Raw genomic sequence first — 24320 nt, 5'->3', positions numbered from 1 at the left:
TTTATTTTCTATATAGAATAAAGTTGATGGTTTATGTTTTATTATCTGAACTCGTTTATCAAGCATGTAATTTAGCATAAATTTTTGTTTAGAATGATCTCATTAAGGAATTTGGACCAGTTGGAAACATGCATGATTTAGATCACTTTGCATGTAGTTTCCATGTTATCCATCCATACTTGATCTATGTCATTGAATGTATTGGAATTAGTGATCAAGGAAGGTTTAGTTACAAGGGTAGTGACGAAAGCCGCTTTGATTCCATGCTAATACATGAGGGACCAGATTGAACTAAAGGGGAATTCTATTATTGAAATAACCTGTTTATGCGTGCTTAAGGCTATGTGATCTAATTATATCAGGTACATAGACATAGCTCAAGTGGGAGATTGTTAGACATATTTAAATAATAATATGTTTAATTAAAGTATGAGCTATGTATGTGGATTAATAATTTATCACATTGGGTTATTTTATTGGATTGGGCCCTATTATGTAATCTAATTAATTAAGGACCTAGATTCCTAATTGAGTATGGACTTAATGGGTAGAAGCCTATTCCTAGTTAATTAGGGTTTAATGAGAACCCTAATTGAACTAGTATATAAAGAGACCTTAGGGTTATGGTCCCCAATATACCAAAGCAATAAGCACTCAGTCTTTCTTGAATCCCATCTAGAGAGAGATCCCATTTAGGGCATTTGGAGCTTTGGTTGAGGAAGACAATAGCCGCCACTTAGTCATCATCAATATTTCAATGGAATCCGGTATGTATATATTCTTGACAATCTGACATGAATGATTCTAGGGTTTATCTATTCAATATAGATATAAAGTATTTATGATAACATCTATATCCTTTGTAAAGTCCCCTTTTAAGTGTCTTAATGATCCAATGTCTAAATTATCACATAAAGGTTAAAACTTTGGCGTACCAACACTTAGGAATCCAATGCTAGGTTAAAAATAAGCTCTCGACACCACAAACACATAGGTGGGCTGATGGCACACAATGGCACTTATGGGTGACACTGTCTCTCGCACACTGACCCTTAGGCGCATGCAAAAGGTTGTGGTACAACCCTTTGTGAGCAGCAACACACCCACACATAAAGTCATTCTAAGTGTTAGGCGTGTGCTGCAACAGTGCAGGTGAGTTGTGCGTCAGGCACGCAGACACACTAGAAGTTAATGTGTCTCCCTACCATGCAATGTGCGAGATTGCTCGCCTGGTCGTAGGGTTATGTGTTAAGCGTGTGCAATAGGCACTTTGTCGCCTAGGGTGATCGCCTGCCCCAACTCCATGCCTTCTTCACCTACCTGCTTATTCAACGGTTGCAGCTGCCTGTTTATTCAATAACATCATTTTCCAGATTTTAATTTCAGGCTTTATAACTTAAAATCCAGACGTCAAATCACAGAAATTCCTTCTAAGAACCTCTTTCTAATCCTCTTAACTTTCTTACCTCAAATTTTGGGACTCTAATTTCTCTTGACGGACTCAGAATCCACCAATTTTTACAACTTGCCTGATTGATCTAAAAATTGGAACACTTTTTGGTTTCTTTAAGATTTCATCATCAATCAGTGGGAGATTCTTCTCAACGGCCCAAATCTTCTTCTTCACTCAATAAGGTTTCGTTTGGCTAAAAAATCTCTCCAATGGCACGAGTAAATTGGTAAAACCTTTCTCTTCTTTCCAACCTATTTTTATACTAAGTCTTGCATGATTAAAATGCCTAATCTTCTGACACCTAGCCCACTAACTCTTGATTAACACCTCTAATTCTACCACTTAGCCCATTAACTTGATTAACACCTCTAATACTGCCACTTAGCCCACTAATTAGTCTTAACCGATGGCCCTTTTTGGCATCTTAATGTCGAACCAATCTTAGCTTTACGCTTCAAGTCTCATCGCCTTAGCTAACACCTCCTAACCTCTAAACCATCGCTTACACACCCCCTTCCTCATGCCATCGCCTAAATCCTGCCAACCTCCATCGCCTTAAAGCTTTCTTACCACCTAGACCGCCTTACACACTCCTCCCATACTAAGCAAGCCTCCCCACGACATTACCACCAAGGTCATTGCCTACTTGCCATACTAGGCCTCTATGCCTAACCTCTTTATGCCCGAAACCTACTAGACCCGAAAGCTAACTCTCTGTACTTAGAATATTTTCAACCACTTGATTTCTCCTCCTTATAAACTTAACTACTTATGATAACTCCTTCAACCACTTCTCACAATAACAACCATAACAACAACAACAACACAACAATAGAAACATCACAATAACAACAACATTTATGAATTTCAAAGATAAACTTAAAAATTTAGGTTTGTTGGGTTGTATGTCTTAAAACTCGTAGTTTGTAAAATTAAACGTTGTATATCCTAAACTCACAGTTTGTAAAGTTAAACGTACTCTATTTGCAATAAAGATGTTATTGTCGTTTATTCAATAAAACTGTTATTGAATATGTAAATTGCACTTGTAAAGCCTAAATTCAATAAACTAAGATCCATGGCTATTACATGAGTTCTTGGACTTTATGTGGAAATATAAGAATGGATCAAGTTTGAGTAAATAACCAAAACGGTATGTAGTATACGAATAAGATTGGGTACCTTATTCTGGTAACACTATTGGATGTGACCCACTTTGTAGGATCGATTTATCTCTTTCAAGCATGTTTTTTATATGTATGTCTCCTTGTCGAATCAATCTCGAATTTCTATGGATCTTATAGGCAATGTGCAACTAAATTCAACATTTTACTTCATAATCCAGCAAATCAATCAGCTGGAGTGTGAAGGACAAAGTACGAGCCGGAGTGTGAAAGATGAAGGGGTGAATCAATCGACTACTTGACGAGGGTTTTGAAAGACAAGGATTTCGAGTGTACGACCACAGGGGTGAATGTCGGTTTTAATCTCCTTTTAATCATTTTTTTTTATTAGAATCAAACATTTTATTAATAAACAAATAATTAAATTTATTTAGTGACAATCAATAAGTGTCATAAATTTGTGACACTTAAAAACTGTCATGAAAAAACTGGAGTCCGAAAATTGTCTTTTTTTCCCACAAAAAACGTGCTTTTTTTTTTCCATTTATGACACTTTTTTCTCCCTCCATACTCAATTTGGGTTCACTCTTATGTCATGGAAACCCATATTTGTAGTAGTGAGGAGATCCTCTTGGAGATATGGATTTTTAAAACCTAAAGTTGGAGTATGTTGTTGGACTTTAGTTGACTTGATCAAACAAAGAAAGAAGGTACCTGAAGATGAAGTGAAAGACTATCTTTGAATGATACTTAAAGGCCCTCTTATATTCATAGTTAGGCTTTGTTCCTGTCAATCTTAAGCCTGAAAATATTCTTGCATTCCCTCAAAGTGATGGGAAGATGAAGTTAAAAATTGTTGACTTTGGAATTGTTGGAAAATGCAAGCATGGGGAAGATGATCAAGATAGAAGGTCTCGTAGTACATTGAAGTTTAAAGAAACGCCTAAATATTATTATCTGAATCCATCATTTTCAATGAGGTTAATGACACACAAGATATTTGGTCATTAGGTTGTATTTTGGTTAAAATGATTTATGGAAAGTCTTTGTATGACGATTCTAAAGCTAAATAATTGATGACCAAAACTTTTAGATAGCAAAGATATACAAAAAAAATACCAAAAGAATTATCCAAACACGATAAGGAATACACTAAAAAAATATTTTATTCAAAATTATAAACAACGGATGGTTGATATGTTACTTCAGGATTCCTATCTCAATGAAGAAAATGAAGCAACAAAGAAATGTGATAAAATGCTTAAACTTACCAAAGCCAGTTGGTGTTTGCCTCGTCCACTTTCTCAGTTGGTGTAAAGTCAGGTGTAAAAGGTGAATGATTATTTACTTATGCTTTTTCTTAGAGATAAACCAAGCGTGTGGTCGTGGAAATTAATTCTTATTTTTTTTATCTTCTAAATTTAAAATTTAAGATTCAATTTAATAATAACTATTAACTAAATCGAGGCATGAAACCATAATAATTACGTAACAAATTTAAGGTGGTCAAATAAACTTAATTTAGTAGTATTAATTGATATGCATTCCGTTATTTGAAGTTATAAGTTCAATAATCTAATTTTGAGATATATTGTTTATCATATATGTGTGTTATGTGTATATATAAAGTTATTTGAATAAAATATTTGGACCCCAAAAATTATGTTGTTTATATTATGATCAACTCATGGGTTGATGGTTGTTTTGTTTTGTTTTTTTTTCTTTTAATGAATGTGTTTCTCTTAGAACAAGAAAAACAATTCTACGTTTAAACAAACAACAACAGATAATATATGGTTTCTATAACAACAACCTCCCTTTGAAAAACATGAATACCATTAAAGAACATAAACATATTTTTAAAATGGAATATGTTTATTTTGGACAAACAACAATATGAATTGAAAATGCTAGATCTAAAATAAAACAATATATTTAGGTCCCGTTTGGTAACAATTTTCTTTCTTATTTTTTTTTTTTGAAAATTAAGTCCATAGACACTACTTTCATCTCCAAATTTCTTCCTTTGTTATCTACTTTTCATCAATGGTTTAAAAAACCAAGCCAATTTTTTAGAACTAAAAACGAAGCTTTTAAAAAATTTTTTTTTTTTTTTTTTTTAGAATTTGACTAAGAATTCAACCATTGTACATAAGAAATATGCAAATCATGGTAACAAATGTGGATTAGATAGACTTAATTTTTAAAAATAATAACAAAAAACCAAATGGTTATCAAACTCGACCTTATTTATTAGATCTATTTTATAAAACAACATAAAATTAGGGAGTTGAAACCTTTTTTTATTAAAAAAACATCAACTAAATGTATGGAGTATGGAATTTGAATTTCATTCGGTAGAATTTCTTATGTACAAAGTAGTCAAAATCCATCAAATTAGGATTTATATAATATCACAAACTTAGGTAATATGACGTAGAAAACATATATTAAAAAAGTATTCAAAATAATAATAATAATAAAAATAGTCAAAACCAACCATGTAATCTTAACAATGCAATCAGATTTACAGTAATCTAGATTCCGACTACAAATACGTCGTATGAGACTCATAAATGATATTTATAATTAACGGAAGATCTTTTTGGTGTCGCTCCCAAAAGACTGCCAATCAAATAATATTTATAAATCACCAAACGAACTACTTATACTAACTGATAGTATAAGCGGCAAATCTGGGTCAAACCTCAGGAAAGCACGAAAGATTAGTTCCTTGAAGCACATTTTTAGTTAAAGTGATAGAATGGAAGGGGGAGGGGGTTGGTATGGATTGGGTAAGTTGAAATGCATAGAAAATAAAGTTCAATGAAACTAAAAGATAGAAATGCAATTAACTATGACATTCTAACTTAGGGAAATGGAATGGACCTATGCAATTCTTGTTCATCGAGTTATTTAAATGCTATTGTAGGTAATTGACTATGCCTAGCCCAATTGATTGGAATCCCAATCAATGGTCCTAATTACCTAATTAATCGAAATGCATAGAAAACGAATCCGCTTCATACAAATTGACAAATTGCATGAAGTTCTAAGGATAACGCTAGAATGAGTGCTTAACTTCCACCGTCTAATCAAACATTCAATGTGGTTTCTCTCTAGGTGATAGGACAAAACTACTATTTGTTATAGACAATGAATTGCAAGCCTAACTAACCTATTGCTTCCTTTGAGATTAACCTATAACTGTATGTCACATATTGTAAGTCAATTTCTAAGCATTCAAATTACACAACAAATTATTAGTTGCCATCCAGGAGCATTTTGGTCATTTTGGTCATTTCATATCATTTTGAAGCTCGATTGCTCAAATTAGCTCCTAATTACTCTAAATTAACCACGAACAGCCCGTAATGACTGATTCCACTTACAAGATGCTCAACTTATAAAATCACTAAATAAACACATTAAACATAGTAACAATCTAGAATTAAGAAGAGGAAAATAACACATTTTTGGTGTTATCAAATACCTCCAACTTATTCTTGATCGTCCTCGAACAAGGTAGAATCACACATTCACATAAAAATATATGCTTGCTTAATCAAAAAGGTCGTTACTTTAGTCTCAACAATCTATAAGATAAGATTTGTAATAAAAAAAATGAAATTCGATTACAACCTATCAATAAAGCACATTTTAAAAACGATTCTAAACCTATTCCTGCATGAGTGAGTCCAAAGGCCTACTAATTAAGTCCGCAAAACCCAAAATGGTTTTATAAGGCTCTCAATTCATTTTTTCCTATTTTGACTCGAAGATTCAAGAGCTAAGCTTCCTAGACTCAACAATGCAATGACACACTTAAGGAAACCAAACTATTATTCTATTTTTTTTTTCATTTTCTCATTTTCTTACTTTACACAAAAAAGGAAACCTTATCTTGACATGTCACATTCGTTTTGGCTTGCCCATATGGGTTACGTGAAATACATCCAACTACAATCAACATCTCCTAACAAGGTGCTGAAGCTTACTCATTCCTCGGGGTACTTTAGCTCAGAGGAAAACTACGGGTGTCATATCTGCCCCAGGTTAACCATAACATCAAGAAAGAGGAATAATCCCCTTAAAAAATAACATACAAACTTGCTTTTACTTTACAACATGTTTTGCCTTTTACAAACTATCTTTTTATTTACTCTACACTTAGATTTTACAATACAAAACAAGAGTTTGGCAAAAAACTTAGGCATGCATTACTAGATTGAGCTTTCAGTCGCTTAACACCTATCACCTAGGCCTTTCAGGGTGACAACAAATGTACAAGCCACATAATATAATTCTAAGCATGCAAGATGTAATTTCGTTGGACAAAGGACTTAAAGATACATGAGAGATAAGAAAATTTTTTAAAACGGGCTAAAAATCATGATCATACTCTTTAAACATAGTTTTATGCAAACCTAATCACAACGAGGGCGTTATCAACTATTCATCATAACAAACAAGCAAGAAAGCAAGCAAGCAATTTAAGCATACAAACATTATCCGAGCACATCGCTCAAGGACCCCAAGCTATCATAACATACCCCACCTCCAACTTAAAATGATATATTTTTCTCAATGTATCTCTATTTTAAACCTAATAAAAAACTAAAAGAGTTAGGGGAACAAAAAACCTCCCTTGATGACGTTTACGCACACGGGATGGTGGTACAAGGGCTCGTGCATGAATGGATCTTCTTCTTTTTTTAGGGCAAGGGAAAAGTGAAGGAACTCTTATACAAGAGTACCTCTAAATGGAAGTGGATCTTTCTAATTCATTGTGACAGAAATTCCATATATACATTCAAATATACAGATATGCATTAACAACGTTAAATTACTGGCATGCATAAAGAATCAAAAGTAAGAGATTGAGAGAACACACCAGTTGAGGACTTTTTCACTTGAAATCTTGTTCTCTCCATGAACGACCTCTCACTCTTACTAGACCAATAAGTAATCGTCCAGCAACACCTCGGTCGTCTACACGAACAGCTTCGCACAAACACAAGGAAACGGGAATAACACCACCACTCAGAGCCCTCATTATTCTCGAAGTGAGAATCCAAAGGGTGGACTTTGTTCAGATTTGGTAGAGGGAGGAGGAAAAGAGATCGTATACAACGATCAAAGAAGTGGGAGAAAGACTTGTCTATCATATAGACAAAATGCTTAATCGTTTAGGTGAAGTATACGATCGTGTAGGAAAAAGTAAGCGATCGTTTATACAATTGTTTAGTAAAGCTCTGGCGCTAAACGACCATTTAATAAAAGATAAGCGATCGTTTAGTAAGTAACACGCGCGGGTGTAAGCGATCGTTTAGTAAGTAGCGCTATCGTATGGGCTCTAATTTACCAAGCGATGACATCTAGAATTGCAAAACACCATGAGCTATTTAAGCGTCTCAAAATAATTTTTCATCATACTCATCAGTTATGAAAGTAAAAGAGATACTGGCCAGTTATCCCATAATTGTCCAATTAATAAATAATAAATATAACCACATTACATTCATAACCTATGGTTTGATATCATATATTAACCACAGTATTTTTCCTCCAGTAGATATAAATCATATTGATATCCAATTCCCTCCAAATTAATGTATTTCATACATAAAGTCAATTATATCATATATAATTAACTAGTTTAATTATATCATATATAATCGAACTCCCTCTTGTCAATTTGAATATTTCAAACTAACCTAAAAACTTATTCTCAACTTGTATCCAAGTTACCAAGGAGACCTTATGGACCTATGGCTCGAAGCTTTAACAATACGTGAATAACTGATTAAACTCTTTAACCACGATATCCACCATCCATTAACTGCCAGACATTTTACTAAAGACCAACAGCTGAACTCTTCTTACCACAAATATATTTCTATGTCCATTGGATATAACAAATTATCAGTATGATGACCCTTCATAGATGCTTGTAAGTACAGCTGGGTCAATTTACCATTTTGCCCCTTTAGTTACATCTTACTCCTTAAATACCACTGATCCCTCTAATGAACGATACAACATAGTCCTACTATGTGTGAACATCTCTCGAGCCATGAGAAGCTGTGTGGCGCCACATTATTCAAGCCTTGGGATAAACCTTTAAGGGAGCAATCTATCTACTTACCCCTGCTTCGGGGAAGGAGTGAACTCCATCTTGTGTAGTTGAGTTCCCAGCTCCCAAATAAGACGAATCCTCAAAGTGGTAGGTTTCAGTCGGCGCTCTGGCCACTCACACCCAAGCAAATTAAAGGACTACCCTCAATGGCAGGAGTTCCAAACTCACTCAGGATTGAGGTCATGTTACCTATGGTCATCCTTGTGAAGTGAAATCTCTGCCATGAACGGGGTTGTATGACGATACGTTAACACTTCATGGTCAGGTCTTATACAAACTCTTTGTATAGGACGCCCTCGCTCGCATGTCCTTTACACGAATGATCAGGATCAGACCATCTGTGAAAAGTCACAACACTTGTAACTATTCCATAAAGCGAGCCGCATCCATAGTGTTACCAGGATAAGGTTTCCCTCCTATATCCATATACTACAGACAATTTTGGTTGTCACTTAAGACATGATTCAATTGTATGTGCACCACATACATGCTTAAGTTACATAAAGACAACCAGAGATTTTAGTTTATTGGTTTGTGGTAAAGCAAATAAAACATCCAATGTGCAAAGTCAATAAGTGAAGTAAATATCATATATTATACATCAAAACGTTCATACAAAATGTGTTTAAAAACTACAAGACACGAGACTTTAGGGCATCAACCCCAACAAAAAGAATCTACAAAAGAAAAAGAAGAAGTTAAGCTGCGAAAGCAGTAAAGGAAAGTAGTAAATTTTATCACCTAACTCCTTCCAGGAAGGAAATTTTTTTAACGTCAATTGCTCGATGTGACTTGTCCCCTGTTAAGGCACAAAGAAATTCTTGTATTTCTCTAGCCCCTTCTTGGACGAGTCAATATAGCCCGGTAAAACTATAAGGCTCCTCATCAGGTCAACTTTTGATTTTTTGGAAGAAGGAAAAAAGATAAAAAGAAAGATCCAAAAGACTCAAATGACTTTAAAGAGTCTAAAGAAAGAAAAGACTCAACAGACTAGTGAGAATTAGAGGAATAAAACTCGAATATATACGAAATATCAAGAGTTAGAACAGGGCGAGGTCTTTTGACCTCTAACTCTATCACCTGGATCTTGTTGGGTTTAGGCTCAAAATCCTTCTTAGCCTCACAAACTGGCAAGCTTGGAGTGATGTCCTCATCATCATTGAAGTAGTAGCACTCTACAAGGAACTCTGCCTCTAAGGTATAGACAATGGGCTACTTTGGCACACTCTCCATTCTCTACACGACCTCTGTCAACTGGGCAACATGGACGATCATGCATCGCAGCTGAGCTTGAACGTCCTATTAAAACTGAAGAGAGCTATTAACAAATTCAGAAATTAAGAACTCCAAAGTCATACCTGAGCATGAATCTTCAGGAAGTGGTTCCTCCTCCTTCATTGCGTCGACATGGACTACCTCATGCTTCTGGGCCTCTAAAAACTTACCTGACCCTGAAGACCGAGCATGAGTTGACTGGTGCGGTGTTGTGAAATCTTGGTTGTTTAAGCCCTGCTACCATCATGAGTATCTAGGTCAATGGACTCCTCCCATCGAGGATGAGGGGACTCATAGTCCAAATGTCCATAATATCCCTCATCGGCGAATCCACATGGTGTTAGGATCCATTGCAACCTCGAGCATGCTTACGTAGAATGCCCCTCGAGTAGCCAACTCTTGTACACCTCTGCTTACTCCGAACTCCTTTCCATCAAATGGCCAACTAAGGCAGTCAACTCGACAATATGGAGGTCAAGGCCACTTACCTTTTCGTCAAGACCTGCAACTTAACTTTCTGACTTCCAAGATTGATTTGGGAATTCTTTCATACTTAACTGACATAAAAAAGAAAACAAATCAAAGCAAAAGAAACTTTAACTAAAATCTAACTAAGAAGTACTAATTGGCTTCCCCGGCAAGGACATAAATTTGATAGCTTGGTATTTATCGTTGCCCATAAACCCTTGCTAGTCAAGTAATATTTTTAAATCACCCAACAAACTACTTATACTAACTACTAGTACAAGCGGTAAGTCCGAGGTTGAACCTCAAGGAAGCATGGAAGATTAGTTCCTCGAAGCACATTTTTAGTTAAAGTGGTAAAATGGGGAGAGAGAGGGGGGGAGGGGGGGTTGGTGAGGATTAGAATAGAAAATGCATAAAAGAAATAAAATGTAATGAAAGTAAAAAGTAGACATTAAAGGAAATGATATAGCTTAAGGGAATTGGAATTGTTCAATGTAATTTCGATTGTCAAATAGCTTAATGTAATTTTAGTTTCTTAACTATGCCTAGCCCAATCGATTGAACATCCAACCAACGGTCCTAATTACCTAATTAGCTAAACATGCTCAAATGAATCCATATTAAACATGATTACCCAACCGCATTAAGTTCTAGAGCTTATGCTAGGAAGAATGTTTAATTTTCACCATCTAATTAAACACCTACTATGATTTTCTCTAGGTTGATAGGAACAATACGATTCAAATTACACAATAAATTATTGGTTGTCAACCGATAATAAAATTATGCAATTCATAAATATAAGATTCAGATTGAAACCTATAGACAAGAATATAAAAATTACATTGAAACAAAACTCCCAAAAATTACAATATTCCAAAACCCTATACTAGAGAGCTAGGTCTTACCTTCCCATGGAGATGAAGAAGAGAAGAACCCAACAATGTCTTCACTAATTACATGAGATGGGGAGAAAAATGAAAAAAAAAAAAAAAACACAAGTGGAGAGGTGAGAAAAGGAAGAAATTGGCTTAGGAGCTGATTGGGGGTGATTATTTCATGATTCTTCTGCCCTATAACGAAGAAGAAATGTTTTATACAACAGTCGCAGCGTTGCAACCCTGTGACAAACAATGCACGAGCCTCCGTTAATATTCGGAGCGTTACAATACTACATGTAGCGTTGCAACGCTACCCTATTTTTCAAATGGAGGCTATTGTTTTGTAGCGTTGCGTAATGCTCGGCTGGGTATTGCAACTTTCCATCTAGGGGCATTTTTGTCATTTCACATCTTTTTGAAAGTCCAGTTGCTCAAATTAGCTTTTAATTGCTCCAAATTAACTCCGAACAACTCATAACGACTGATTTCACCTCTAAGATGCTCGATACCTGTAAAATCATTAAGTAAACACATTAAACATAGTAACCACCTAGAATTAAAAAGAGGAAATTTCCAGTAAACATTCCCTTAAATTACATTGGTAACTTTCTCTACCCTCTTGTTCATGCTCCTCTCTTAGATCCATGCACTCCTATTTTTATTTCTCCTCTTCAAACATAAGGGAGTAGAGAAAATCCCCATGTTGCTCTCTTAAATCCCTTGAGCTCGTGATAAACATTTAGAATGTGGCTACAAGCACGAACACGAAGTTTGGTTTGAGCTGGTCAATGACCTAAAGGGTGAGCATGGGCGTTCATCAAAGCATGTGATTGTATGGCCAGGTAAAAATGACAATTGCAGGGATTGAACCTTCAAATACTATCAAAGAAGATCATATCAATTACTGTTTAACTAAGCTTATTTTGGCACTAAACAAAATTGTTTCTTTTATTTTTTCTAATTTTGTATATAATTAGAATGGAAAGAAATTTTTTTTTTAAAGAAAAATATCATTAGCCCTAAAAATGACACGCGCGGACAGTCTCCTCCCCCACACACGGAGGCGGCTTCTCCTCTCATACTGTTGTTGAAAAAAATCGTCAAAAATTCATTTATTATCCAAAACCCAATTCGTTAATTTAATATTTAATCGATTTTCCACCATTGTTAAACACACAGAACCAACCCAAGAAGAAAACAATATTACAGGCGCTTTGCTGAGGCCAAAATGGCCACTTCTCTTTCTTCCTCACAAACTCTTCAAACCCTTCTCTGCAAAAACCTTCCCGTTTCTCTATCCTCTTCCTTTCTCTCAATTCCTAAGCCTTTAGCCCCTCTTCCCCTCTGCCACCGCTTCCTTCCTCTCACCCACTTCACTAACAATCGTCTTCACTGCCGCCGTGGCCTTGTAGTTCGGTCCCAGTCTGAAAATGGCGCCGAAGCTCTTCGCCCATATGATTTTGACCTCTTTACTATCGGTGCAGGCAGTGGGGGTGTGCGAGCTTCCCGATTTGCTGCTAATTTTGGTGCTTCAGTGGCGGTTTGTGAGCTTCCTTTCTCCACCATTTCGTCGGATATTGCTGGAGGTGTGGGTGGGACGTAAGTTTGAAATTTCTGTTTAATTCGATACTGTGCAATGTGAGCTATATGAATTGAGGTGTTTTCAATGTATACTGGCTGTATGAAAGAAATTTTTGGAAAGGTAGCGTTTTGAACTGAGAATTTAGGAGTTGGTCATGCGTGGTTTGTTTCTGGAACTTTCCGTGTACATGGGTTGTTGCTTCTTTATGCTCGCTAAAACTATGTGGTTAGAATCTTCTATCCTAACAAGCAGGGATACCGCAAGGACACATTTATTAAACATACAATTTTTAAATTATATATCATTTTTAAACAAGAAAGAAATTCAAAGTAAATGAGTTTGTTCATTTCTATACTTAAAAATTAGCTTGATGTATTTCGCTCTCAAATTTTATTATTTTTGTATTTGTATTGACTTAGTGTAGGTAAGAAGTATTTGATGCATGTCTACCAAATGTTTCTCCTATTTTGAGTTTGTACAACTAGTGTCCAACAGATCTATTGCACTAACAAGTGTCTGATACACGTCTAACAAGTGTTGGAGTGACAAATGTCCGACATGTGTCGGACACGAACACGCTAACCCTAAAGTGTCCGTGCTTCTTAGCTTCCATCTATGTTTGATCTTATTTCTCTAGAGTGCAGCCTTTTCTTGTAGGTTGGCAGTTTTATTCTTTCATCTACCAATGAATGAAAGTCAAGTTTTCTCATTAAAAGAATAATAGTGATAAAACATTTGGGAATTGTGGAGCTTTGCTTAATTTTCTTGCTGCTCTGCTAGGCAGTTTTGTGTGTTTGTGAGAGAGACAGATGTGTGTTTCTTTTATGAATATCATATCACATTTACTCGAGATGGGGGATTGAACCTATGTTCTCTAGGAGTAGTGATGTCTTAACTGTTGAGTTAAGGTTGGTTTACTAGTGGAAACGAAGTGTTGGTTCCCTATTGATTCCTTTCCTTGGTTATTTTATTTTGGGGTATATCAATATGATGCATAATAGTTTCACTCTCAAGATGGAAAACATGGAAGTACTCTTCTTTTCTTTTTTTTTTTCTTTTTTTTTTTTTCGCTCTTAAGTGGGAGAACAGACAGGTTAAGAAATTGAGATGTTCAATTGTTTAGACAATGTTTGTTTAATGTTTTTTCCCTTCAAATCCGTTCTTTTACTTATTGTATTTTGTCTTTTTTGAGTTCAATAATCTATTTTGTCAATTTTTTGAACTGTTATATATTTCATCTCTTCAATCATTCTGTGCTTTTTCAATATCATTAGCTGAAATGAGTTTATAATTTGCAGATCATCGTAATATATTATTATTATTATTATTTTGTTTCTGTTTTTTTTTTTTTTTTTTTAAGAAAATGATATGTTGTTTTGTCTGTATGATGCTGTGATTTTAAATATAAATGTATTTCAGTTCCTATGTGTCCTATCTTACTATTAGATTTCCAGGTGCGTTATTCGTGGATGTGTACCGAAGAAGTTACTTGTGTATGCGTCAAAATATGCACATGAATTTGAAGAGAGTCATGGCTTTGGATGGAAATATGACACTGAACCAAAGCATGACTGGAGCACCTTGATTGCTAACAAGAATGCTGAGTTACATCGACTAACTGGTATCTACAAGAATATTTTGAAAAATGCTGGGGTCACATTGATTGAAGGCCGTGGAAAGGTGGGGCAACACTGTGAGTTCATAATTTCAGCACTAAATTTTAATGTTCTACTTTTCAAATACTCTGTTTTTGCTCAGAACTTTTTGATACATACATGACTTTTTCTTTCCCTTTTAACTCTTGAGATCCGAACCTGTACGGTTTTGTACAACGAATTTGTTATACAATTGTTAAATGCATCCATTTCAACAATATCTACAGATTTTGGATGAACACACGGTTGATGTAGATGGAAAGATTTATTCGGCTAGACACATTCTAGTGTCAGTTGGGGGGCGCCCTTTCATTCCTGACATTCCTGGCAGTGAGTATGCTATAGATTCTGATGCTGCCCTTGAATTGCCATCCAAACCTGTGAAGATTGCCATAGTTGGAGGTGGATATATTGCTCTAGAGTTTGCTGGCATCTTCAATGGTTTGAAAAGTGAAGTCCACGTATTTATACGACAGAAAAAAGTGCTTAGAGGCTTTGATGAAGAGGTGAAGCATTGTTGATGATTTTATGCTTGCTAGCTTGGCAATTTTCCTTCACGTCAAAGCTCTCATGATTGTTTTATTTGTTCTAGATTAGAGATTTTGTTGCAGAACAGATGTCACTAAGAGGAGTTGAGTTCCATACAGAGGAGGTACCACAAGCTATCCTTAAATCAGCTGATGGGTCATTATCTCTGAAGACTAGCAAAGGAACAGTTGAAGGCTTCTCACATGTTATGTTTGCAACAGGGCGTAGGCCTAATACAAAGGTACAATATTACAGTATTGATGATAGTTTCCTATTGCAATAATAACGGTGACACATTGGATATGTTCTTGAGGCATGATTGAATATTGTCATTAGTGTTTTCTTTAGCCACCTTATCATAAGCATGGTATTAAATTTTTATTGAAATGTCAACATTTCCATCGATATTTTCACATTTTCATGGGTTCAACGTCGACATGAAAAGTGAAATGACATTTCATACAAAAATTTATGAAACATAAAAAATAAGCAACAAACGTCACTTACGTGAGTTTAATATAAATAAATATAAATAATAAACATTTTAACTTCAACATGTTTAGAAAGTATAAAATGTTTATTTATTAATTTAAATATATATCTTTTAGTTTTTTGTTTTCATAATTTTTTCAGAAATATTCATCGATATCGACATTTTATCAATATTTTCGTCAATATTTCCGTAAAATTGTGACATCAACGTTTCAACAACATCGACATTTTAAACAATGATCCTAAGTGAGTAAACCTAGGTACAATTGGAACAGAAGGGGTCTACAGTTACTGTTATAAGCTTGTAAGCACACGTATTGTTTCTGGAAAAATAAACTGTATTGATTTCTTACTCAAAAGGTGTATTATTGACTTGTAAGAAGAATCTTGTCTAAAACAGAAAAGAATCTTGAGTTTTGATATGCAAGTTTTGATCCTGTTAATTGTTTACTGGGGTCATTTATCATATTAGCCTTATGAAAATATTCCAGAAATATTTCTTACCCCAATCTTTGTGAATTCTTCCTCTCTTTATATTAGGGTCGTGTGTCCCAATGAGTTAGGAAAAATAAGAATTATTCTTATCTTATAAAACAGTATTAATCATGAAGATAAAACTGCTTCTGCTTGCTACCACAGAAACAAAATTGATAGGTAACTTGTTCAAAGCGTAAATTAGCTTTTTATAACTCTGGAAAGTAGTGTACAAAATTTCTAGGTGTAAATAATCAATAACAATAGATCATGATATTAATATTTAGTGTTTTAAACCCTATGGTTTCTCTTTTTCTCTCATAAACATCATTGGATGCTCTGTGTAGAACATGCATGATATTGTTCTCTTCAAACAAATAAATTAATGAAAATATATGATGTTTTCAGATGTTTCTGATTACTCCAACGAAAATGCAGAAAACAAATAAATTGATGAAAATATATGATGTTTTCAGAAGTTTCTGATTACTCCAACGAAAATGCAGAAAAACCTTTGCTAGTGTCTTATCCTGTTTCTGAAAGGGGTTACAAGTATACCATTCATTGCTGGTTTAGTTAATTCAACTCATACTTGTTTGCAGAACTTGGGATTGGAAGAAGTAGGAGTAAAAATGACCAAGAATGGAGCAATTGAGGTAATGACTCTGGTTTGCTTAGTGTTTGTTTCTTTTGTATAAGTTAAGAACCTTTCTGTCTTTTCAGGTTGATGAATACTCCCGTACATCAGTTCCTTCAATTTGGGCTGTTGGAGATGTTACAGATAGAATAAATTTGACTCCCGTTGCTTTAATGGAGGGAGGCGCATTAGCAAAAACTATATTTCAAAATGAACCTACAAAACCTAGTTATAGGTATCAATCTTATGATAATTTGTTAGCAAGTGGTGTAGTGTGATCTGACAAACTCTGGAAATCTTCTGTTTATCTTCTTTTGGCTCTCTTTTTGATGGTCTTTTCTTGAACATCCTACTCTTTACGTAGTGCTGTTCCTTGTGCTGTTTTTTCCCAGCCACCAATTGGAATAGTTGGTCTTACTGAAGAGCAGGTAAGAAGAGATAATTTGTTTAACCTATAGTTTCAATATCCTTGGCTGCATTCATCTTTGTGCATCCCATCTTATTGTCCAATCATAGTTTTTCATATAGCAAACTCTTCTTGAGAATATTTTAATTTTTTTTTTGCAAGATTAGAATGGGATGGACAGAGATGGGTGCATCCAGTTATTGCTCTTGATGCTATGTGGTTAACATTTCAATAATTCGTAATGCAGGCTATACAAGAACACGGTGATGTTGATGTCTACACAGCAAACTTCCGGCCCTTGAAGGCTACACTCTCAGGGCTTCCAGACCGAGTTTTTATGAAGCTTATAGTCTGTGCAAAGACGAATAAAGTTTTAGGACTGCATATGTGCGGTGATGATTCACCAGAAATTGTACAGGTGTCTATCTACCTTTACCTCGGTATCCTTGGCATGGTCTCCCTCTTTCACTGATATTAATTCACAAGCTCACAACGGACAAGGTTTAATGGGCAGGGGTTTGCTGTGGCTGTGAAAGCTGGTCTGACCAAGGCAGACTTTGATGCAACGGTGGGTGTTCATCCTACAGCGGCTGAAGAATTTGTCACAATGCGGACTCCTACAAGGAAGTTCCGGAGAAATCCTGAGGTTTGTTGACAATGATAAGCCTGTGCTAGTTGACCATCTTGCAACTTTTTGTCTTCAACTAATAAATAATGAATCATCACCTTTTTAACAATTTAGAATGCACAAATTTGCTCGGAATCTGATCTCATTTGGGTAATATCTGTTAGGAAAAGCCAGAATCTGAGGCTAAAACTGCAGCAGGGGTATAAAATGGATGCAAGATTAATCAATTTTCCATTAAAAAATTTAGTCGGTCCTTTCAGGTATCCACTCTCTTGACTTATATACCATTTATATGAGTTCGTTACAAGGGTGATGCAACTTTCATTGAATTTGTGTCCACTGCTACTACAAAGATTCTTACTTTCAGAGATTAAGTGTTGGTGTCAAATTTGTTAATTTAGTGTCATTTGCTCCAGGAAAGTTGAGAAAATACCAAGAAACTATGATATCTTGATACATCAGTGAACCTAATTTAACTATTTATACTACTATTGCATAATCTTGTCTTGTTGTATTGTTACTCAATTTGTCACTGAAGTAATTGATTTTGCTGAGGCCATGAAGACAAGCTGTCCGCATAAAAGGTCCTTTATAATAAGCTCCTCCCTTTATTTTATGTGTGAACTTAATACCAAGAGAGAGAGTCAGAAGGAAGTATATGCACCATTCTCTCATCATTTGCAGGCTCAATACATTTATTTTTCTACCTAAGACCAAGGTAATATGGGCTACCTTTGTCCCACATCAGTTAGAAAGGGATGATCAATGTGGTACTTAAGTGGCTTGGTTCTTCCACCTCAATAGCTGGCTTTTGAGGTGTGGTTCTCCAAGGTATTTAAGTACTTAACACTTCAATAACTCATTTGGCTTCCAATTTGAGCATAGCTTAATGGATTAGTCCCTACTTACTATTCTAAAGGTCGATGGTTTGATCTTCCACCCCGCAAATGTTCAGCTAGAAGAAGAGAAAATTCAGTCATTGAATTCATTATCAATTAATATTCCAGCTCTCAAAGTGACCATTGCAAAATTAAAAAACCACTCCTAGGTTCCACCATGTATATAGAGGATTAGAGATTTCAACACTTCAAGAACCCTCCTAAGTTTGTGTTGATTTATGCAAATATTTTATTTTATTTGATCTTATTTGCTGTAATTATTGTGTTAGATTCTTTCTTTTTCTGTCAATATTTTCCTTATTTCATTAAGTTTGTACTCTATTTAAATTAGGGATATTGTACTCTTGTAATATGAGAAAAATAATACATTTTACACATGGTATCGGAGCATAATTATACTCAAGCCCTAAAACCCTAATTTTCTAAAAAACCTAAAAAAACAAACCTAGGAGTCGCCGTCGCCGCCGCTGTCGACCTTTTCCCTCGTTCGTTGTTGTCGTCGGACATTCAGAGACTGTCGGCCGTCGTTTTTCCACAGGGTTCGTCAGGGTTTTTCAGGGTTCGCAGTTGACGTGGGTGTTTTTTCAGGGTCCGTCTTTGGTCCGCTGCTCGTTCATTTTTCAAGGTTCCCATTGCTCGTAGCCGTTCGTTTGGTTTGCCGTAGTTGATGTTGCTCGTTCGTCTTTGGTCCACCGCAGTTGACGTGGGTTCGACAACCTTGTTCTACTACTCATAGCTGACGGTTGCTGCCACTGCTCAGCCGGTCTTTGCCACCCCTATTTTTCTCTTCGTTTTTTTTCTTGTTTTTTTTTCAGATCTTCCGATTATTTGAGTTTCCAGATCTACCGTTTTGTTCATAGCCGCATTCCCTTTGAGTTTGTGTTTTTTTCAGCAATATGGCAGACACTAAGGCACCCATTACTAAAGTTTGTGACAATCGTATCCAGTCAACTGGTCCAACTGTCCAAATTACCACCATTCGACTTAATGGGGAAAATTTTCTTCGTTGGTCTTGAAGTGTTCGGATGTATATTCGTGGACAAGGGAAGATTGGCTACTCACGGGAGAAAAAACTGCCCTTAGTCCAGATGACCCATCATTCGCAGGGTGGGACACTGAAAACTCCATGGTTATGACTTGGCTTGTCAATTCCATGGTTGAAGACATTGGCTCCAATTACATGTGCTACTCTACTGCCAAGGAATTATGGGACAGTGTAACTCAGATGTATTCTGATTTGGACAACCAGTCACTTATGTTTGAGTTGAACCTGAAATTGGGTGATATACGACAAGGAACTAATTCAGTTACACAATATTTTCACTTAAACGGATTTGGCAAGACCTTGACCTTTTTGATACATATGAGTGGAAGTCTATAGAGGATCAAAGACACTATAGGAAAACTGTTGAAGATGGTCGTATTTACAAGTTCCTTGCCGGCCTCAATGTTGAGTTTGATGAAGTTAGAGGTAGAATACTTGGAAAGTCTATTCTTCCAACTATTAATGATGTTTTTTCTGAAGTTTGTAGGGAAGAAAGTCACAGGAATGTTATGATCTGCAAAAAAACCTATTGATTCAGTTGAATGCTCTGCATTGGTGACCGAAAATACTACGATGAAGGCTTCTAATCAATTCAACAAGCCATATGAAAAGCCTCGAATATGGTGTGACCATTGCAATAAACCTCGTCATACGCATGAAACTTGTTGGAAACTTCACGGAAAATCTGCGAATTGGAAAAGTTTTAAGCAAGGTGAGCAAAATTTTCATCAGCATACCTCTAATGCTCGTGTTGTTGACTCCAGCCCATTTAGTAAAGAGCAAATTGACCAAATTCTGAAGCTATTAAAGTCCACTTCCTCATCTGGTAATCCTAGTGTTTCCTTGGCACAATCAGGTACTTGTCCGCAAGCTCTCTCTTGCATTAATTCATCTCCGTGGATTATTGATTCCGGAGCCTCCGATCATATGACTAGTTCCCCTTGTTTATTTAACTCATATTCGCCATTATATTGCAATGAAAAGATTCGCATTGCCGATGGTAGCTACACCTCTACTGCAGGAAAATGAACTATTCCTTTGACTACAAAACTCACATTACTTTATGTTCTTCATGTTCCAAAATTAGCCTGTAATTTGTTGTCTGTGAGTAAAATCTCTAAGGATGCTAATTGTCATGTTATCTTTTGTGAAACTCATTGTATCTTTCAAGATCAGGACTCGGGGGGAGGGGGAGGCGATTGGACGTGCTAAGATGATTGATGGTCTCTACTACTTTGACGACGTTTCCGCTAGTCATAAAAAAGTTCAGGGCTTGAGTAGTGTTTGTTCTCCTTCTGTTAAAGAAACTATAATGCTTTGGCATCGTAGATTAGGGCATCCGAATTTCGTCTACTGAAAGTATTTGTTTCCCTACCTATTTAAAGGTTTTGATTGTTCTATTTTTCAATGTGAAAGTTGCATTTTTGCCAAATATCATCGATCTACTTATTTGCCTAAACCTTATAAGGTGTCATCACCTTTTTCCTTAATTCATACTGATGTTTGGGGTCCGTCTAAAGTCTTGACTCGGAGTGGTAAGTGTTGGTTTGTTACCTTTATAGATGATCACACTCTTTTAACTTGGCTTTATTTATTAACAAAAAAGTTAGAGGTCAAAGAGATCTTTGTCCAGTTTTATAATATGATTAAGACTCAATTTCAAACTAAAATTCGAATTCTTCACTCTGATAACGACACTGAGTATTTCAATGAATCATTAACCGATTTTTTACAAGATAAGGTTATTCTTCATCAGGCTACATGTTGTGACACGCCTCAGCAGAATGCATTGCTGAGCGAAAAAAAATACACTTACTTGAAGTTGCTCGTGCCCTTATGTTTTCTATGAATGTTCCAACATATTTGTGGGGTGATGCTCTTCTTACGGCTGCATATTTGATTAATAGAATGCCGTCTAAGGTTTTGAGTTTTAAAACTCCTATAAATCACTTCAATGAGTCTTTTCCTAATAACCGACTGTCCTCTGATTTACCAATTAAATTGTTTGGGTGTACTGCTTATGTCCATACTCCTACCCTCTCTCGAACTAAGCTTGACCCTCGAACTACCAAATGTATTTTTGTAGGTTATGTCCCTCATAAGAAGGCTTACAAATGTTTTGATCCTTTGACCAATAAGTATTTTGAGAGTGTGGATGTGTCTTTTTTAGAAAATCAACTTTTTTTTAGCCCAAATTCTCTTCAGGGGGAGACATCTAACCTTGAAGATAATTTTTGGGAAACTTCATCTCTCCCAAACATCGATGATCTCGAAATTATGAATTCTAGTCCTTTGATGCCAAGTGTGGACAGTTCTTCTTCATGGAGAGAAACACTAAGTCAAAATCCTGAACTTCAGGTTTATACTAGAAGAAACTCAACTCAAAGAGTTCGAGATCAAACAGTTGACAAACATTTTATAAAGGAGAAGATTGATTGATACTGGAATGATATGTACTACCTATCTCTCTACAACTGAGCAAATTGCTGATGTACTGACGAAGGGGCTTTCTAGATTACAATTTGACAAATTGATTAGCAAGCTGACAATGGAAGACATCTTTAAACTAGCTTGAGGGGGAGTGTTGATTTATGCAAATATTTTATTTTATTTGATCTTATTTGCTGTAATTATTGTGTTAGATTCCTTCTTTTTCTATCAATATTTTCTTTATTTCATTAAGTTTATACTCTATTTAAACTAGGGACATTGTACTCTTGTAATATGAGAAAAATAATACATTTTACACAGTTTGATATTTTTCCCACCTCCTAATCTGAGCCATGAATGGCCCAACCCCTTAGCCTTAGCAGCCTTAGGAAGCGTATCAAAGAGAATGTAGATTGAGATGAGAGGCCAACCATATTGCATTTGGCAAATAGCAGAATCCATACGAATGGGTTAAATGATAAAAATAGACTCAAAATCTCAATTATAGGAGCTTGGAGGTTGAGTCCTCTTCAACTCTGTAGTCTGTGTTAGCATTTCCTTCCAACCTAATTAAACACAAACACTTAAGTTTGGTTAACATGGACATTTGGACACTGTTAGGATACTAATACCACCTGATAAGAAAGTTCAAGAACAAATAAAGAACACTAAAAAATAGAAATATATTGTAATATACAAAGTTACAATATAACATAGTCTTTCAAGTGGGCTACACTCTCCAGAGAATTTCTCACCAAAATCTTCCCTTCTAAGGTCCCTAACACTATTTATAGAAATATATTGTAATATACAAAGTTACAATATAACATAGTCTTTCAAGTGGGCTACACTCTCATGGGAATTTCTTACCAAAATCTTTCCTTCTAAGGTCCCTAACACTCTATTTATATAGAAATATATTGTAATATACAAAATTACAATATAACATAGTCTTTCAAGTGGGCTACACTCTCCGGGGAATTTCTCACCAAAATCTTCCCTTCTAAAGTCCCTAACACTCTATTTATAACCAAGGCACCCTAGCTAATTACCCTTGTGCCCTTACTATTATCCTACTAATAATCATAATATTAGCTCACACTCGGTGTTGTACATGCATCAAACACCTGTATACATATTTAATGTGTACTTGCTATCTCTGTCCTAAATTTTATAAAAAATGACTATCACAATGTCCATGTCGAGGCATGTCCGTTCTTAGCTTTCAACATTTCTGGGTGTTACTCCAAAACATTTGCCAAAGCCCTGTTATTCCCCACCCTATCAGAAATATAGGTAAGTTGCAAAAAGTTTTAACCGAAGGTTCAGATCACATGATAATAGATCAAATTTCTATTAAATTTATGTATAACAATACAAGTTCACACACCAGGCTTTGAATGGAATTATTCATCTTGTATCGTTATACATAAATTCGATACGAGTTGAATAATTCCATTCAAAGCCTGGTGTGAACTTGAAGTCTTCTTCTTTTTCTTTTTGATAGCTCAGCATCTCATATTTGGCAGGTTGACTATGAAATGTATGGCCCCGACGTCGGATTGATTATTGATGATGATAATAATGATGAAGAGCCTGAACAAACTGGTCGTACAAAGTCGATAACTTTACGAGGATGCCAATTTCAAATATTGCAGCTTTGAAGAATAGAGAATTCAAGAATTTTTTTCCTGTATTTTTTACTAACATTTTGAGCAGCACACATTAAATCTGGAATTGTCATGGAGTGGATTGTCTTGTTGGTTCTCGGTGTACATTTTTCATAATTTAAAAGGGTGGGTATTTCTGTTTTTGTTGGTTCTGTTTTTCTAAATTCTACTGTCATATGTTTACTGTTTATATATGTTCCTTCTGGCGTGTGGGGAAAACACATGTAAACAAAACAGCTTTTGGTGAGAGACCTAAAATACATCTATGCTGAATGCTATTGACCCATAACATCAGGCAGAGAAAAGGATTGAGAGATCTAAAATACATCAGGCAGAGAACCCAAAAAGAGTGGGTTCTCACTATTTTGGATTTTTGTGAGGGAAGAGAAAAGGATTGAGAGAAAAGAGGAGAGCGTGAAAATTTTTTTCTTCTAAGAACCCAGAACCTTTCTGTGTCGCAGGAAGAAGAAAACACAAAAACCACTTCCTCTGTTAACTACCCACATAATACATGGGTAAAAAATAATTTAAAGT

The 24320-nt window shown here is 35.5% G+C and overlaps 1 protein-coding gene across 1 annotated transcript; it reads left to right on the top strand.

Annotated features, from left to right (window-relative positions):
- Positions 1–12467: 12467 nt before the first annotated feature.
- On the top strand, positions 12468–23938 carry LOC120086855 (glutathione reductase, chloroplastic). The gene is made up of 11 exons (XM_039043673.1): positions 12468–12939; positions 14377–14602; positions 14805–15083; positions 15170–15346; positions 16674–16727; positions 16795–16943; positions 17073–17136; positions 17362–17532; positions 17629–17760; positions 17907–18002; positions 23646–23938. Exons 1-10 carry the CDS (start codon positions 12569–12571, stop codon positions 17946–17948), a joined length of 1665 nt encoding a protein of 554 aa, XP_038899601.1. The 5' UTR covers positions 12468–12568; the 3' UTR covers positions 17949–18002; positions 23646–23938.
- The last annotated feature ends 382 nt before the right edge of the window (positions 23939–24320 follow it).

The sequence above is a fragment of the Benincasa hispida genome, chromosome 9, assembly GCF_009727055.1.
Source record: "Benincasa hispida cultivar B227 chromosome 9, ASM972705v1, whole genome shotgun sequence".
In the NCBI taxonomy this organism is placed as follows: domain Eukaryota; kingdom Viridiplantae; phylum Streptophyta; class Magnoliopsida; order Cucurbitales; family Cucurbitaceae; genus Benincasa; species Benincasa hispida.
The sequence above is the reverse complement of the archived record's forward strand: the minus strand, read 5'-3'. Positions and strand labels throughout refer to the sequence as shown.